The 17,135-nt window shown below is 24.9% G+C and overlaps 1 protein-coding gene and 1 non-coding gene across 2 annotated transcripts; both read left to right on the top strand.

Annotated features, from left to right (window-relative positions):
• Positions 1 to 10,710: 10,710 nt before the first annotated feature.
• On the top strand, positions 10,711 to 11,628 carry LOC124909871 (zinc finger MYM-type protein 1-like). Its single transcript, XM_047450501.1, has one exon. It carries the CDS (start codon positions 10,711 to 10,713, stop codon positions 11,626 to 11,628), a length of 918 nt encoding a protein of 305 aa, XP_047306457.1.
• A 4,218-nt stretch (positions 11,629 to 15,846) lies between these two features.
• TRNAL-UAG lies at positions 15,847 to 15,926 on the top strand. Its single transcript has one exon. It is a non-coding gene; the product is annotated as a tRNA-Leu (tRNA).
• The last annotated feature ends 1,209 nt before the right edge of the window (positions 15,927 to 17,135 follow it).

Below are 17,135 nucleotides of genomic sequence, written 5' to 3'. Positions count from 1 at the left end.
CAAGCATTTTGTTTTATGATTTTACTGTTGTTTAATATGTCAAATTTTCTGAATTTAGTGTACTTGTAAAAATGTAAATGAAAAATTATGGTCCATTCTTATTAGTGTTTTGAAAAATAATATGTTGAAATTTGATTAAATAACCTCAAAGATGAGGTTATTTGATCTGGTGGTGATTTACTAATTAAATTGCGTTCGTGGTATTTTTATTTTTTTTTGACGAAATTACCCTTGTAGCGAAACGCTAAGGGACTTAGCGTTTCGCTAAGTGAATTAGGTTTAGTATAAATACTATAATTTTTTCATTTTCTTTCTCTCTCTTCTCTTGCTCTCTCTTTCACGACGGAGACGACGGAGGCAGAGGCGGCGGGGCGGCGGTCTAACCTAAATCGATTTGCACGATCTTCATTTCTTTCAAACCCTAAACCTAAATCGATTTACACTATCTTCATTTCTTTCAAACCCTAACCCTAAACCTATTTTGCAAGCAGGTCAGGTGAAAGATGATTCTAAGGTATCGATTCTAAGGATGTTTCCATGATATTCTCAAACCCTTCTGTTCTTATTTGGTTTATATTGTTTCATATTTATTATTTGGTTCGTTCATATCATATTGGTTCATATTTCTGGTTCATATTTCTGTTTCAGGGAAGTTTCGCTAAGTGCTTAGCGTTTCGCTAAGTGCTTAGCGTTTCGCTAAGTGCCTAGCGTTTCGCTAAGTGCTTAGCGTTTCGTGAGTTATACTGCAATGATTTCGGATTATTTGGTTTGAAAGAAATGAAGATCGTGCAAATCGATTTAGGTTAGACCGCCGCCCCGCCGCCTCTGCCTCCGTCGCCGTCGCCATGAAATAAAGAACAAGAGAAGAGAGAGAAAGAAAATGAAAAAATGAAAAAAATTAGAGTATTTATACTAAACCTAATTCACTTAGCGAAACGCTAAGTCCCTTAGCGTTTCGCTACAAGGGTAATTTCGTCAAAAAAAAATAAAAATACCACGAACGCAATTTAATTAGTAAATTGCCACCAGATCAAATAACCTCATCTGTGAGGTTATTTAATCAAATTTCCCTGTTGATAAATGTTTGATTACACTCATTTTATACAAAATTGTAAACTAAAATGAGAAAAGTGTTTTTTTATAAAAAATAAATTTAAAAGTAAAACTAATAAATATTCAAAATTAAAATAAAAAAATATATAATAATTTTAAAATATGTATATGATTTAAATTCTTTAATAAATCACGGATTATCACGATTAATATATTAAAATAAAAAATATTATACTTTTTTTTAAGATGTCAATAGGTTCCCCGCCAAGTAGAGCCGTCAATTTGGGTTAGGCCCGTCATGTTGACTTACCCCGCCAAACAATTTAGACGGGTTGGGTTGAAATATTAGCAACTCATTTGGATGTGGCCTACACGGGCCAGCCCGCTCGGGTCGAGGGCCTAGGCGGTTGGGTTGGGTTAGCCACAAGTTGACAAAAAAAAATCTAATCTGATTTATAGCCTTATAGGCATATGCCACATTGCCCTAGTTTTTTTCTCTCCCATGTAGCACTACAGCACAGTCAATACTTAATACTTCGTTCATTCCATACTTCGTCCATTCCATCAACCGCCGACTACTTATTTCTTCTCTTCATTCTCGCTTTCAATGTTCGTAGATTCAAACTTAGTTCAAATTCATAAAATTTCACACTGAAAGTCTGAAATTAATATTCTGTTAAATAACATTCATTTTCGAAATAGACTTCTCTCAAAATAAAGGTATTAATTTGGATATTGATGAATTTGAAAGTGCTAAGTATGATGAAGGGTTATTTTTTAATTCGATTCGTTTTGTCTCATAAGATGGGGGGTGCGCAATTGTGCGAGGAACCATTAATTTAGAGCTTTTTAAACTTAAACGTTATTATAATATATATATATATATAAATATTAGTTTTCTATTTTTATTTTTAATTTTAAAAATTCAATGTTCATTATACAATTTTCATATAGGAGAACTTCAACTATGAATTTTACTTCATTTAAGATGTATTTTAAGAAAATGAAAGGTATTGATAATATAGAAAAAGCTGAATGTAATGCATGCAAAAAACAATATAAATGTGGGGTAAACATTATAAGACTTCTACATTGTGACGTCATGTTAAAACTTGCAACAAATTGAAGTTTCACGACGTAGGACAAATGATTCTTGATCATGATGAAAAGATGAAGTCTAAGAAAATGGACCAAAAGATTTCACGTAAGCTACTGATTTGTGCAATTATTAGACATGATTTACTATTTTCATTTGTTGAGTATTCTAATATTAGAGTCTGGATGAAGCATGCAAATCATAATTTTATTTACAAATTTTTAATTATGTTCTTAACTTTTTTTGACTTGTGACTTCATATATTAGTTTATTTTGATTTGAATTTTTAACAATCATCATTTTTGTGTATTTTATATGTAGATAAAAATTAAGAAGGCAACGAAATAGTTACATTAATATTGTTCAAGCAATGATAAAATGCTCTAGAGGATACTGATGCAGACATGAAGAGAGTATAGACGGATCTAAAAATCATAAGAGGGGTGTACTTGAATTTAAAGTAAATAAATAAATATATATATATATATATATATATATATAACCATTATATTATAAGACTAGTTTATAATAAAATTTATTTATATATATATAGAGAGAGTGTCAAGTAATCAACAAGAAAATATTATTCATTTTATTACGAACTCTAACTCCACATTCTTAATTGCTAAAAATGTTCTATCAAATAGTTAGTAGAAACATGTAATGTTAAAACAAGATAATCATTATCGATCAATTGTTTACAAAACTCAACAAACAAATTTATAATGTACCAATTCATATTTTAAAATAATAATGTCTTCATCTATGAAATTTTTAGAATAAATTTCATTATAAATTTGTAAATATCCAAATATTAAATCAGTTAATGAATTTTTTAGTATAAAAATAGACTAAGTGGCCTTAAAATTATACATTGTCATTGTTATACATTAATCAAACATATATAAAATTATTTATAATAATTATATGCTTAAAAAGATAAAAATTACCAAAAAAATTAGAATATAAAAAAAAAGATGAGATTCAACCTATTTTAGAATTAAAAAATTAAACATTTCATATTTAAATAAAACTAACCAGAGAATAGAGAAGTTATGAAATAAGAATTAAGAAAAATAAATTACTACAAAAATAATATGAAAAGGAAGAATTATATATATATATATATATATATATATATATATATATATATTGTACTGGAAAAGGGAATAGCCTATGTTTTATGATAGGATTTTAACTTTTATTTTATATATATATATATAACAAACAAAAAAAAATTAATTAGAGTACCTTAAGCTCATTCGTCTAGAGAGGCGACGAAGACGAAGGAGTACATGGATTATATCTTAATTGATGATATTTAAATAATGTTGACTTTACTAAAATTTCTATTTTATGAATGTTTTAAATTTTAGTTATTTTATTGAACTATTTGGTCAATTAATGTAACGATAGACAAGACTCTTGTTTAGACTTTGGTGTATGTATTATGATTATTTGATCATGTTCTTGAACTCTTGTTTTCTAGAACTATTAATGATTTTTATTTATTTTTATTTGTAGTGAGACAACCCGCGGGATGACCCGCCTAACCTACAAGCCACCTTGGGTTAGGAATTTTCAGCCCACCGTCAACCCGTCAAACGATAAGTTTTGGTGGGTAAGTCCGCACTGCCATGTGTTGGCCTATTTGACCGCTTTACTACCCAACGAGTATTTCTATTTATATTTTTATCCCCGATTCGTCGGGTACCCGATTCCCAACATATACCTCATTACCAGATATTAAATATTAAAAAAATATATTTTAATTAACACATTTAAAGTAAAATTATATAAATTATATATATTTTTTACTACAAAATATAATTAACCTAAAATTATTAAAAAAATATTATATTCAATATACAGATAATCATCCACACTATATAATATAAATTCATTTATACTACATAATATATATTCATCAATACTATGAAAATACAAATAAACTTTAAAACTGATAGTACATCATTCTTAATTAAACACAAAACTTCAAAAATCAAATCAATTTTTCCTAAAAAAATATCCTTTCTTAAATACACTTTTCAACATATTTCAATCACAACCTACAAAATCAATAAAAAAATCAACATTAACATGATTATTTAACTTATTGGTTTATATATTATATATTAATATTTATAAAATTAATAAATAATATATTGAACTATTATTCCTAAAATATAGTTAAACATAGTAAAATATTAAATATTAAATATATTTCTAATAAGTTTATTGATTTATAAAAAAATGATTTAAAATTAGTAATGAATTATAATTAAAAAAAAATTAAAAATAATTAGGTGCCTTAAAAAAAATTTCCGTTATTTTTACTTTTATAAAATATAAATTTATTTATTGTATTACTTTATTAAATTATATATTATTTAAAAACAAAATAATAATATTAATATTTTATTACAACCATAGTTTGTGAGGCGTGGAAATCCATTGGAACACTAGAGAAATTTATATAAAGTTTCATGTTGTTTATTCCATCTTAGTCAAATAACTAATAGGCATATTGCCTAAATCTTTTATCGCACATATTAATTATGCCTATATTATATATAATAGGAAAAGGTTTAGCAATCAAGAGATATAATGAAACAAAAAGTCTATATATAATGAAAATATTACTTACCTACGTGTGTTTACCTACGTGTGTTGTAGTCTTGTAGAAGTTACAGAAGAAATCACTTTGTTGTTATTAAAACGGAAAAAAAAAGTTACAAAATAAAGATTGAAGATTAAGTTAATAAATAAGCATAAGATTGTAAAAGTTGAAGAACACCTAATCTTATTAAATAATATTGAAACAAGTAATATTGAAATTTTAAAATCACAAATGAAAACATTACTTACTTGCATATATAGCCATGTTGTAGAGGCGAAAAGTATAACAATTTTGTTGTAATTGGAGATTTGAAGTTGAACAAAAACTAAAGAAAAGTTTGGAGATAGAAGTTGAAGAAGATTCAATGAAAATGAAAAGTGAAGAATCTAAAAATTAAGAGTTTTTAATTAGAAACGATTATTTATTATAAATAAATGAAATGATGTTAACGTGATGTGTGAGTAATGATAAAATAATTAATATATTTATTTAATGATGGTTATGACTTATGATGTAGAATTTGAAAAGTCATTTATATTTTATCTATATCTATAATTCTATTAAGGAGTAACTTCCTCATGAACGCGACAAGTTTGTCACATTTCTTCTTCTCTTTTTTCTCTCGCCGAGAGTTGGATGTGCCTAGTAAAATTTGGTGAAAGACGAGGAACCTATTACTACAATGAGGCTCCAACAATGACATTGAAAATATTGTTTATTAAAAAAGATAATTATATTATTTTAGAAAAAAATATATTTGTTTTTTTGAATATAGAAAATAGCATAATCTCCATTTTAAGACGTTCATTTTTATCTATTAAAAATATTATTTTATTAGTTGAACTTTCTTAGTGTTATTTATAAGAAAAATAAAATTATATATATTATTAAAAAAAAGTTAAAATAATGTAAATATATATATATATATATATATATATATATTTATATATAGTTAGGCTGTTAAATTTTAAAATCAGTCAATTATACTAAACACGAAATTAGACATTTTATACTTCAAGAAAAACTCGAAAATTACTAATTACACTTTTTGTATATATACTATGTATTTCTAGCTAATTAACTTTATTTTTTCTAAAAATAAAATGGCATGGCCATCTGCTAATTGATATTTTTGAAATCTGAAGACATCTATATAAGCAAAAGAATAAGGTTATACTGATGAGTTTCTAAGGCTCAAATCCCGAAAACCTTCGTCTTTTTTTTTAATTTTATCTTGTTATTACATTATTATAGTTCTAATCATCTAATTAAAATACATTTATTTAGTTTTTATAAATTTTTAATTTTAATTACATAGCCTATTAATTTAACCAATTAAAAACCAAATTCATCGAGTATTTATTTTTTACAAAACTGACAAATATAATCGGATAAGTAACCTATTAACATGGGTCAAAAATGCAACTAATTGGGTTGGATTCAAATTCTAGCTCACATTAAGGCCTTTGATTCTAATTATTTGGGAAATAATAATTTAATTGTGTGTATATATATAGTAATAAGTAAATTTAAAATATATTTAATTGATAATAAGTTATTATATTAATAAAAATGTTAAAAAATAGCAGAGTTTTAAATAATAAACAAAATTAATTCTGGAATTTGAACTTCTAGATTATTTTTAAACCTCCCGTACACATAAAAAAACAAGAGTAATAACAGGGGAGCGAAAGATTTACAGCGAATGTGCAGCGAATCTATGTGGAAGGCTGACTAAGTATGATGACTCTAACATTTTAAATTTTATTTACCTCTCTCTCCTGTCATTAATAATTTCTCTCTCTTCTTTTTATTAATCATTTATTTTTTATCTCTTCTTTAATCTTTATTAATAATTTATTTTTATAGTTAATTTGTAAATATATATTTATATATTTTATTATTTAACTTATTTATTTATAAAAAAATTAAATTAATAATAATAGGGACAATAACAAACTAAATAAAATTATATATATTATATTTGATAAATTAAGATAATAAAAATTAAATATAAATATTCTTAATTTTTTAAAATTAATTATTTATCTCCTCTCCCTATATATAATTTATATATTTATTTATTTTTAAAACGAATTATAATATGTAAAATAAATAAATTAAATATATAAATATATAATTTTTAAAATTATATATATTTTTTTACTTAAACTCTTTAATAGTTGTTTTTCCTTTTTTCTCTCTTTAATTTTTTTTTATATTTTATTTTCTTGTAAATTATATTATAAACTTAATTAATTAACTCTTAAAATGTTATATATTCTCTCTTCTTATATCATGTGTTAACTCTTATAAAAAAAAAATTATTTACAATTGAATATTAATATATCATAGTTTGAGTTATATTTAATTTGAATATTAGTATATTTGATTTGAGTTAGTTCATCTTGACAAATCAATAAATTATTAATAATAGAGGAGAGAAATAATTAATTAAAAAAATAATAATTTTTATATTTAATTTTTTATTATTTTAAATATATATTTATCAAATATAATATATATTTGAAAATATATATTTTGTTATTTTTTATTTAATTTATTACTGTCTCTATTATTATTTTAAATTTTATAAATAAATAAATTAAATAATAAAATATATAAATATATATTTACAAATTAACTATAAAATTAAATTATTAATAAAAATTAAAGAAGAGATAAAAAATAAATAATTAATAAAAAGAAGAGAGAGAAATTATTAATAACCAGGAGAGAGAGGTAAATAAAATTTAAAATGTTGAGTCATCCACATAGATTCGCTGCAAATCTTTTGCCCCCTATCATTACTCAAAAAACAATTCAAGTTTTCCGAATTCATTCTATTGAAGCAAGATGGAGATCTTTAAAGAATCGGCTATGCATTAGAACACTTCAATAATTTTATAAATATTTATCTAATTATATATATATATATTTTAAATTATCTTGTCAAAATTCATATAAAATTAAGTATTTGAAAAAAATTACAATTTATTAACTTTTTTAGTTCAAATTCAACTAACTCATATTCAATTTCTAAACAAAAATCTAATTAACTAATGTTGTATTAACAAATAAACACACTTAAAATTTATTCTTCTAATTTAGTGTTATTAGAACAAATTTTGGATTCTAAAACCAATCTTATATATATTCAAACACAAATAGATACTCATTATATGAACAAATGTACCCAGAATAATTTTTTGAACTTATTGATAAGTCAAATGTCCAATAGATCCTCAAAATTACATTTTTACAATAATAATCATCTAACTAAAATACTTTTATTTTATTTTTATAAAATTTAAATATAATGTATTAATTTAATCAATTAGTAACAAAATTAAAGTAGTATTTAAAAAAAAAACTCTCAAAAACGATCTCTCCAATATAATCGGATAAGTAACATTAACTATTGTAAAAAAATGCAACTAATTGGGTGGGATTCAAATTTGGGATTAACAGTTACACTAGGAATATTTGGCATTCAAAGATTGAATTTTTTATATATTCTTTTTAATCAAATGGTCCATGAAATTAAAATAAAAATGGTTTAAACACCACCATCAAAACAAAATATGAAAACCAAAGTCCAAAATGAAAAGAAAAAATAATAAAACAAAAATACATTTAGATTTTTAAAAAATGTTTTAAACACCACCATCAAAACAAAATATGAAAACCAAAGTCCAAAATGAAAAGAAAAAATAATAAAACAAAAATACATTTGGATGACTCAAAAGTTCTTTAGAAGAACACTAAGCATGTTTTTTTTTTTGATATGACATCTTCAGGATAATTGCATTATGAATCTTTAATTGTTAAATGATCTGCAATAAATAAAACATAATGCTTTTGTAAAAATATTTATGGTAAAGATTTTGAATTAACATTAATAGACATTACCTAGATCCATAGCCGATTCTTCCTAATTATTTTTTTTTATAGAGTTTGTGTTTCTCTATCTTAAAATTACCCTCCTCTATTATTCTCCACCCTACTTGTCTTTTCTCTCCAACCAACCAACCCACAAATAGCTGAAATCCAAGAAGGAAGATTAGATTTTTATTAACATAAAATTTCAAACAATAGAATTATAAAATAAAAAAAAAAAGAAGTTAAAATTGAACAAAGAATTAGATACATATAACTAATGAATTAGAGTTCAACCCACAAATAGCTGAAATCTAAGAAGGAACATTAGATTTTTATTAACATAAAAACTTTAAAGAATAGAATTATATATAAAAAAAAAGTTAAGATTGAACAAAGAATTAGATACTTATAACTAATGAATTAGAGTTTGATCGAATCAAGTCAAGTCGGCGACCACTATCTTTTTTTTTCTCTTCCTCCTCCGTTTGGGGGAGGGGAGGGGGAGGGGGAAGGGGAGAAGGAGAAGGAGAAGGAGAAGGAGAATGAGAAGGAGAATGGCTAAATTTGTTAAATGAATCTGCAAGCATCATCAGACCTTCAACAACGTCATGCATATCTGTATCCAGGGGCGGAGCCACGCTTGGGCTAAGGTGGGCTCCAGTCCCACCTAAATTAAAAAACGCTTGGGCTAGGGTGGGCTCCAGCCCCACCTAAATTAAAAAAACAGGGAAAATTAAGTGAATAAACGGGATAAATTTTATCAATTGAAAATTGAAAAGGAGGAAAGACCGAAAGCTCACAAAACCTAAATGTGTTGCTCGTGCCGTGCGATTGACACTGCCATAACCCTCCATCTTGTTGGTTCGATTCCATATTTCTAGTGGTCTTCTTCGCTTTGGCCTCTGGTCATCTTCTTTCATCAGCTTGCTCTCGGTTTGGTTCGTTCTTCACCCATTTCTCTGCATTTTATTTTTTAATCAGTTTATCGTATGAATCAAGAACAGTTTATGTGTGACAATGTGACTATGTCCGAATTCCATTAACAACCCTCAAAGAACAACAAAATAACCATTATATTATGTGTGTTTTATTTAAACTTTGTTAGGGTTATAATGGAACTATCAACTATGGAAGCTCAAGGAAAAACTATTAACTCATTTTTTAAAGCAAAAAATCAGCCATGTACAAGTCAAGGGGGTAATCAATCAACTATCGATATCTCAAATGTCCTTGCTCAAGAACCTAACAAATCTCCTAGAATTGATGTTGATGTAAGTTTTTTTAAACCTGATCCAACATTACGTATTCCGATGTGGAAATATCCTTTTAATCAAAGGGATGAAATTAGACGAGTTTATATCAAGATGGGCCATATCAACCTATTAAGGATGAGTACTCGCCGACCAAATTTGGAAATCAAAATCGACGGTTCCAAAGTCATTGGTTTAAGAAATTTACTTAATTAAAATACTCTTCTTTAAAAGATGTTGCTTTTTGTTTTCCATGTTTCTTGTTTGAACATAAGCAACCCCGAAAACCTGCATTTACAACAGATGAATTCAAATATTGGAAGCGAGTTAATTATGAGGAAAAATACGCTTTTTTTATGCATATATGATGTAATAATTCACCACATAATAGTGTAGTTGAATATCTTGATAATCTAATGAATATCCCTTGTCATATTGACAAAGTACTGAATGCACAGTCTTCAGATGAAAAACAAAAAATCAGATTACGGCTTACAACAACTATTGAAAGCATTCGGTGGCTCACTTTGCAAGCGTGTGCATTGAGAGGGAATGATGAGTCTCCATCTTCTAATAATCGTGGAAATTTTATCGAGATGATAAAATTTATGAGAAAATTAAATGAGGGTATTGGAAACACTATCTTAGAAAAAGCTCCAAAGAATGCAAAGTATACTTCTCCGAATATTCAGAAAGATGTATTGAATGTTATTGCCAACCAAGTGAGAACAATGATTCTCTAGGCAATCGGGGATGCCAAATTCTGCATTTTTGTTGACGAAACAAGAGATGCATCTAACAAGGAGTATATGGCTATTGTGTTAAGATTTGTGGATATTGATGGATTTTTACGAGAACGGTTCTTTTCCATTGTAAATGTGGCTGATACAACCGCTGCAACACTTAAGAAAGAAATATTTGATTCTCTTGGTCGTTATGACTTGCATATCCATAACATGAAGGGACAAGGATACGATGGTGCTAGCAATATGCGTGGCTCTTGGAATGGATTACAAACTCTTTTTTTGAAAGATTGTTCATGTGCATATTATGTACATTGTTTTGCTCATCGACTTCAACTATCATTAATTGCGGCTGCCGAAAAAGAGATATCTATTTGGTTATTCTTTTTGAAACTGAATTCCATATGTAATCTTATTATTGCATCTCTTAAACGTCATCCCGAGTTACATTCTACTCAAAGAAATGAAATTGCACATATGGTAGCTACTGGTGAACGTGACACCGGTAGAGGATTTAATCAGATTGGAAATTTATTACGATCTGGGAAGACTCGTTGGAGTTCTAATTTTGACTCACTTTGTAGCATGGTTGATATGTATGGCTATGCGATTATCGTGTTAGAAAATATGTTGGATGAGAGGTCTTCTAACTCCATTCGTGGTGAAGCTAGTGGTTTGTTGATTGCGATGAAGTCTTTTGATTTCATATTCATTCTACACTTTATGCAAAAGATAATGGGATTAACAAATCTACTTTGTCGAGCATTGCAAGAGATATCTCTAGATATTTTTTTAAATACAATGGACCATGTTTCAACCACTAAAACTTTGCTTCATGTTTTGAGAGAGCAGTGGTTTGATATTGTACTCAATTATGTGAAAGAAGTTTGTGAAAAGTATGACATTGAGATACCTCATATGGAAGCTCGTTACAAATCTAGTAGAAGTCGTTCTTGTCAACAAAATGATTCGATTACAGTATAGCACTACTATCAATTTGATGTATTTATTGCTGCAATAAATTTTCAAATTGAAAAGCTCAGTAGATTCAAGTACGAGGCATTCGAACTTCTTAAGCTCAGTGGTGCTTTGGAACCTAAAGACAACTTTAAACTTTTAATGTAGATCACATTTATCAACTTGAGAACACAATTAGCTCACTGTAAGTTTGACATGCATGTCAATGAAAGATTTCAGAATTTAGCAACTATTTCTAAATTATGTCGAAGATTAGTTGAGACAAATAATTTATTAGAAGGGAATTTCCTATCATTATTCATTAACTTCCGCTGTTTGAATGAATCTGAATGCACATAGATTTATTAGAAGGGAATTTCCTCTTATGACCAACAAAAGTAGATTTATTGAAACTGACCTTCTTCTTGTTGTTCTAGTCATCTTCTCCGCGGATGTGGATTCTCATGTGGCCACAAAGAGCTTTTGGAGAATGGAGTTATTTTCGGCATAAATGACATATATAATTTTATAAAGAGAAAGAGAGATAAGAAATTTAAATTGTATTATTTATTTTTGTTATATAAGATGCTAGTTACATAATTCACCGTTTGTTAATAATTATATTATTTATTTTTGTAAATATTATATAATTATAAAAAACTATTTATTTATTTAAGAGTCTTATTAAAAATTCCTCTACAACCAACTCTAAATACTAAGAGAAAAAAATTCAACAAAATTATTTATTTTACTCTTCTTATATAATAATATATATTTTTAAATAATATAATTTATTTAAAATAATAATATTAATTATTAAAAATATATATTAACTATTAATTATTTAAAATAATAATATTAATTATTAAAAAGATATATTATCTCAAAATATAATGTATCATTATTTTTTTGGTATTGATATTTTATTACAAGTATTTGTATAAATATATATATTTAAATAATAATAATAATTAAAATATAATGAAAATTTAAACTAACTAAAATATTTAATAAAATTTCTTTTTTTTTTCTTTTTTTCTTTTTTTATATTTTTAAATATATATTATAAAAAATTAGAGATGATTAATTATAATGAAGTTAAGCATTCAAAAACAAAAATTAAATTTCAAAAAGGAGAATGAAAACAACCTTGAAACTATGTAAAATATTGTTTAAAAATAAAATTTGTTTTTAAATCACTAACTCATCTCAAAACATTTTTAAGTGAAAGAATATGGAGGACTTTAGTGTGTCATTGATATCATTTTGTGAGTTAGGTGAACTACATGAGTTTAAACTGTGAGAAAATTTGGAGTCGGGTATCTCTTTTAAGATCTTTATTTTTGTTGAAACGTTATCCATGATAGTATCTTAATTGACGACAAATGTATATCGTGTACGAGTACGTCTAAGAGTTTGACTTTGTGTGGTCTCAAAAAATATTAGTATGATGTATCATTATCCAGTTCGAGAGAAAAGAAAGTTTCTTTAATGATGTGACCAAACATGTTAAGTTTATTCATAACCACATCTAACTCACGCTTTTTCAAAGTTCGCTTGATAGCCGAGTGCCTCTATTATGATATTACCACTCAACTTGAAGACTTAAAAGAACTCATACTAGTAAAAAAAAGGTCAATATCAACGGTTTTTACTGTTGTTATTAAACAAAAAATGGTTAGTATTGAATAATAACAACAGCTCAAAAAGCGGTTGACATCCGTTACTAGAGCCTCCGTAGGCATTGCTCAAACATGAAATATCAACCATTTTGGGGCGGTTGTTATTACTCAATAACAACCGTTTTTTGAGCGGTTGTTATTAATAAATATCAACCCATTTTGTAGACGGTTGTTATTAAGAACTATAAAAGTGGTTGTAATTTCTTAATTATAATGGTTGTTGACATTTTTTTATTCAGAATTTATAAAAAAAATATTCCAATTATTTAATTAAAAATCACTTTAAAATAAATTTAATTATTTTATACAAAATTTCAAATGACAAGATAATTTTTAAATATAATTCCAAAATTAACATTAAAATAATTTAATTCCATTATATACAAATACTACATTTAAATAAAAAAATTTCATAATACAAAAAATAAAAAATAATAATTCGATATTGATCTTCTATCATCTATTTCTTCTTCCTTGATCTTCATCTTCTATCTCTTCTTTTTGATCTTCATCTTCTATCATCTATTTCTTCTTCCTTCAGCATAAACCTCCTTTTCTTCATAATTAACTACCTCCTCTTTTTTATAATTAATTCCGTCTAAATTTAGTATATCTACATATGAAGACATTTACAACATAAATAATTAAACTTAAAGTTAATAATATAAATCTGATTATACAATGATAATTTTATCTATAAGGCAAATGAGGAAGGAATTAAGAGCATTGATTTGAAGGAGGAGAGTTGTCTATGGGATTTGAGAGCATAGGGTTGAGGATGAGAGAGGTTGAGGGGTGAGAGAGATTGAGGAGAGAAGTAATAGAGGTCATAAAAATAAAGGTTGTGGGAAGAGAGGTGATTGAGGAGAGAAGAAGTTATCGAGGTTAAAAAGAAGTTATCAGATAATGGAGAATTAATTAATTAATTATTTTGTATAACAACCCACGATTTTAATGATATTTTATTTATTTATTTTAATTATATATATATATATTATATTTAACAAATTTAATTACTTAAATATTATATATATATATATATATATATATATTAACTATTAAATATTATATATAAATATAAATTATTAAATTCAAAATATTAAAAAATATTTAATATCAACTATTTTTAAAATGGTAATATTATATATATTTACTCTATTAAATAACAAATCAAATTAATTTATATAAAAATTTTAAATTTTAAATATTTTATATGTATATTTTATTAAATAAATATGAATATTTCAAATTTAATTATATATATATATATATTTATTTTATTACATAAAATATGAAATTATATTATGTTTTTAAATTTAAAATATATTATCATAAAATTTTAGTTTTTTATTTATTATTATTATTATTTAATATTTATATTATATATATAATTCATATAATTAATTATTAATAAATTCATATATATTTATATAAATAATTATTAATTATATTTTAAATTTAATAAAAATATATTATTATATATCTTTCCTAGTTTCTCTTTAATATCTTTCCACTTATTAATTTTTTTCTTTAAATTTTAAATTTTAATTTCTCCTTTTTAATAGTATTTTTTTATTCTTATTAAATATTAAAATTTATTAATATTTATATTTTTCATAAACACTAAATTTTGTTAATATTTTTATTTTTACTTTCCCTAAAAAAATATTCTTTCGTGTATATATATATTTTTTTTATTTTATCTCACTTTTATTCCTTATATAAAATAAATAAAAATAACTCAAAAATTACAAATAAATTCTCATAACAATTTTTAATAAAAATATTGAATAATTTCTTTTTTACTAAGTATAATATTTATTCAAACATTTTGGTGCAATAATAAAATATAATATAACAAAATATATATCAGAATAATACCGGTTGATATTTCCCCCTTTGTATCAACTGTTTTTTAAAATGGTTGATATAGATTTGGTCAATATCAACGGTTTTTAAAGTGGTTGATATAGATTTGGTCAATATCAACTGTTTTTAAATTGGTTGATATAGATGTGGTTAATATCGACGAGTTAATATCAACAGTTTTTAAGAGCGGTTGATATTGACCCCTTTTATATTAACGGTTTTTTAATAAACAGTTGGTATTACCCCTTTAATATCAACCGCTGAACAAACGGTTACTATTTTTGGTTACTAATGATTTTTTTACTAGTAGTTTTGTATTGTATTTTTTCTATCTTTTTTAAATAATTTGATATTTCAAACCAACTATTAAACATATTTTTTAATTATCAATTAAAATATTAATATTTTAATTAGTTTGATATGTTAAATATTTTACCTAGAATAATTTCTAATTAAAAGTAATTTTTTCTTATAGTTTATATGTATGGCCTCTTCAATAAATATTTTTTCTTCTAATAATTGGAATATTAAGATTAAACAATACCCAAATAACTCATATTTTATTTTCTATATGGTATTCAAATATTAATAATATTTAAACTTTTACCTAAATCGTTCAATTAAACTATTTTTTATACTCAACATTTGATCAACATTAGAGAAATATAAAAACTAAAACTTTTGTATCATATAAGACAGTTTGGCCGAGCGGTCTAAGGCGCCAGATTTAGGCTCTGGTCCGAAAGGGCGTGGGTTCAAATCCCACAGCTGTCATTAAATTTTTTTTTTTTTGTTTTAAGACATTTCATAAGTGCTTGAAATTTATAAGATTATAATGTTTAAAATCTTCTACAAATCCTTATAATTCAGCACTAAATGAATGAATTCTAAGTTATTTGCATTAGGACTTCTCAAATTCCAATTTAATGTATCTTCCCTGAAAACAAAGAAACATGTTTCAAAGTAATAAAAAAAATAAGAGCATCCAATTTTAAAATTGGAGTAATTGTTTAATAATAATTTCATTTTGAAAATTATAATTTTTTTACACAAACAAATGGGACTACTAATCATACTATATTTTAAAATACCCAAAAATGTACTACTTAAATAAAAGAAAATGATAAAAAAGGAAAAATAATAAACTAGAAGCTTGTTTGATGTTTGTTTATTCAATTTTTATTAAGTTTAAAAAAAATAGAATTCTTGTTTTTGATAATAAAAAAAGTTATTTGAATTATAATATATATTTTTTATTTTAAATTATTATGTTTTATAAAAATTAAGTATTTTAATATTTTAATTGGTAAGTTGATTGATTATATGATTGAAAAAGAAATAAAACTTGACATATTAATTTTTAGTAAAAAAGGTTATTTGAATTATAATATATATTTTTTATTTTAAGTTATTATTTTTTTTTATAAAAATTACAGTATTTTAATTACTAAATTGATTAATTATATAATTGAAAAAGAAATAAAACGTGATTTATGCCCACCTAATGCTTGATGGGTTGGGAAACTCTTATTGCAAATGGTGTATTTAAATTCTCCATTCATATGCCACTTATATATACTAGAAGTTATTAATTAACTTGAAAGCTTATAAAAAAATTGTCTATTATTTGGTTGTCTAACTAAAATCCTATATGCGTTATCAATATATATGATCCTTCATTCAAAATGATTTTACTGGTCTCTGGAATATTTAACTGTCAAGGCTAACGATGTTGGTGTGGCGGTTCGAGCAAAGCCTCCAGAATCCTTGATCCCACAGGCCTATACGAGAATCATCGGTGCACCAAATATTTAAAATATTTATAAAAAGGGAGCTGCTTTTCCCAACCCCCTCCCTCACTCCTCAATCAACTCTAAAATGACTTATTTAACCCTGCCACCTTTATATATTTACATTTCTTATTTTATTTATTTTACTTATTTTATTTTATTTAATTATTAAGTTTTTTTATTAAATATAATT

The sequence above is a fragment of the Impatiens glandulifera genome, chromosome 7 (genome assembly GCF_907164915.1).
Source record: "Impatiens glandulifera chromosome 7, dImpGla2.1, whole genome shotgun sequence".
In the NCBI taxonomy this organism is placed as follows: domain Eukaryota; kingdom Viridiplantae; phylum Streptophyta; class Magnoliopsida; order Ericales; family Balsaminaceae; genus Impatiens; species Impatiens glandulifera.
The sequence above is the reverse complement of the archived record's forward strand: the minus strand, read 5'-3'. Positions and strand labels throughout refer to the sequence as shown.

Coding starts and splice junctions, on each gene's coding strand:
- LOC124909871 (XM_047450501.1), top strand. CDS start 10,711: ATGGCTATTGTGTTAAGATTTGTGGATATTGATGGATTTTTACGAGAA.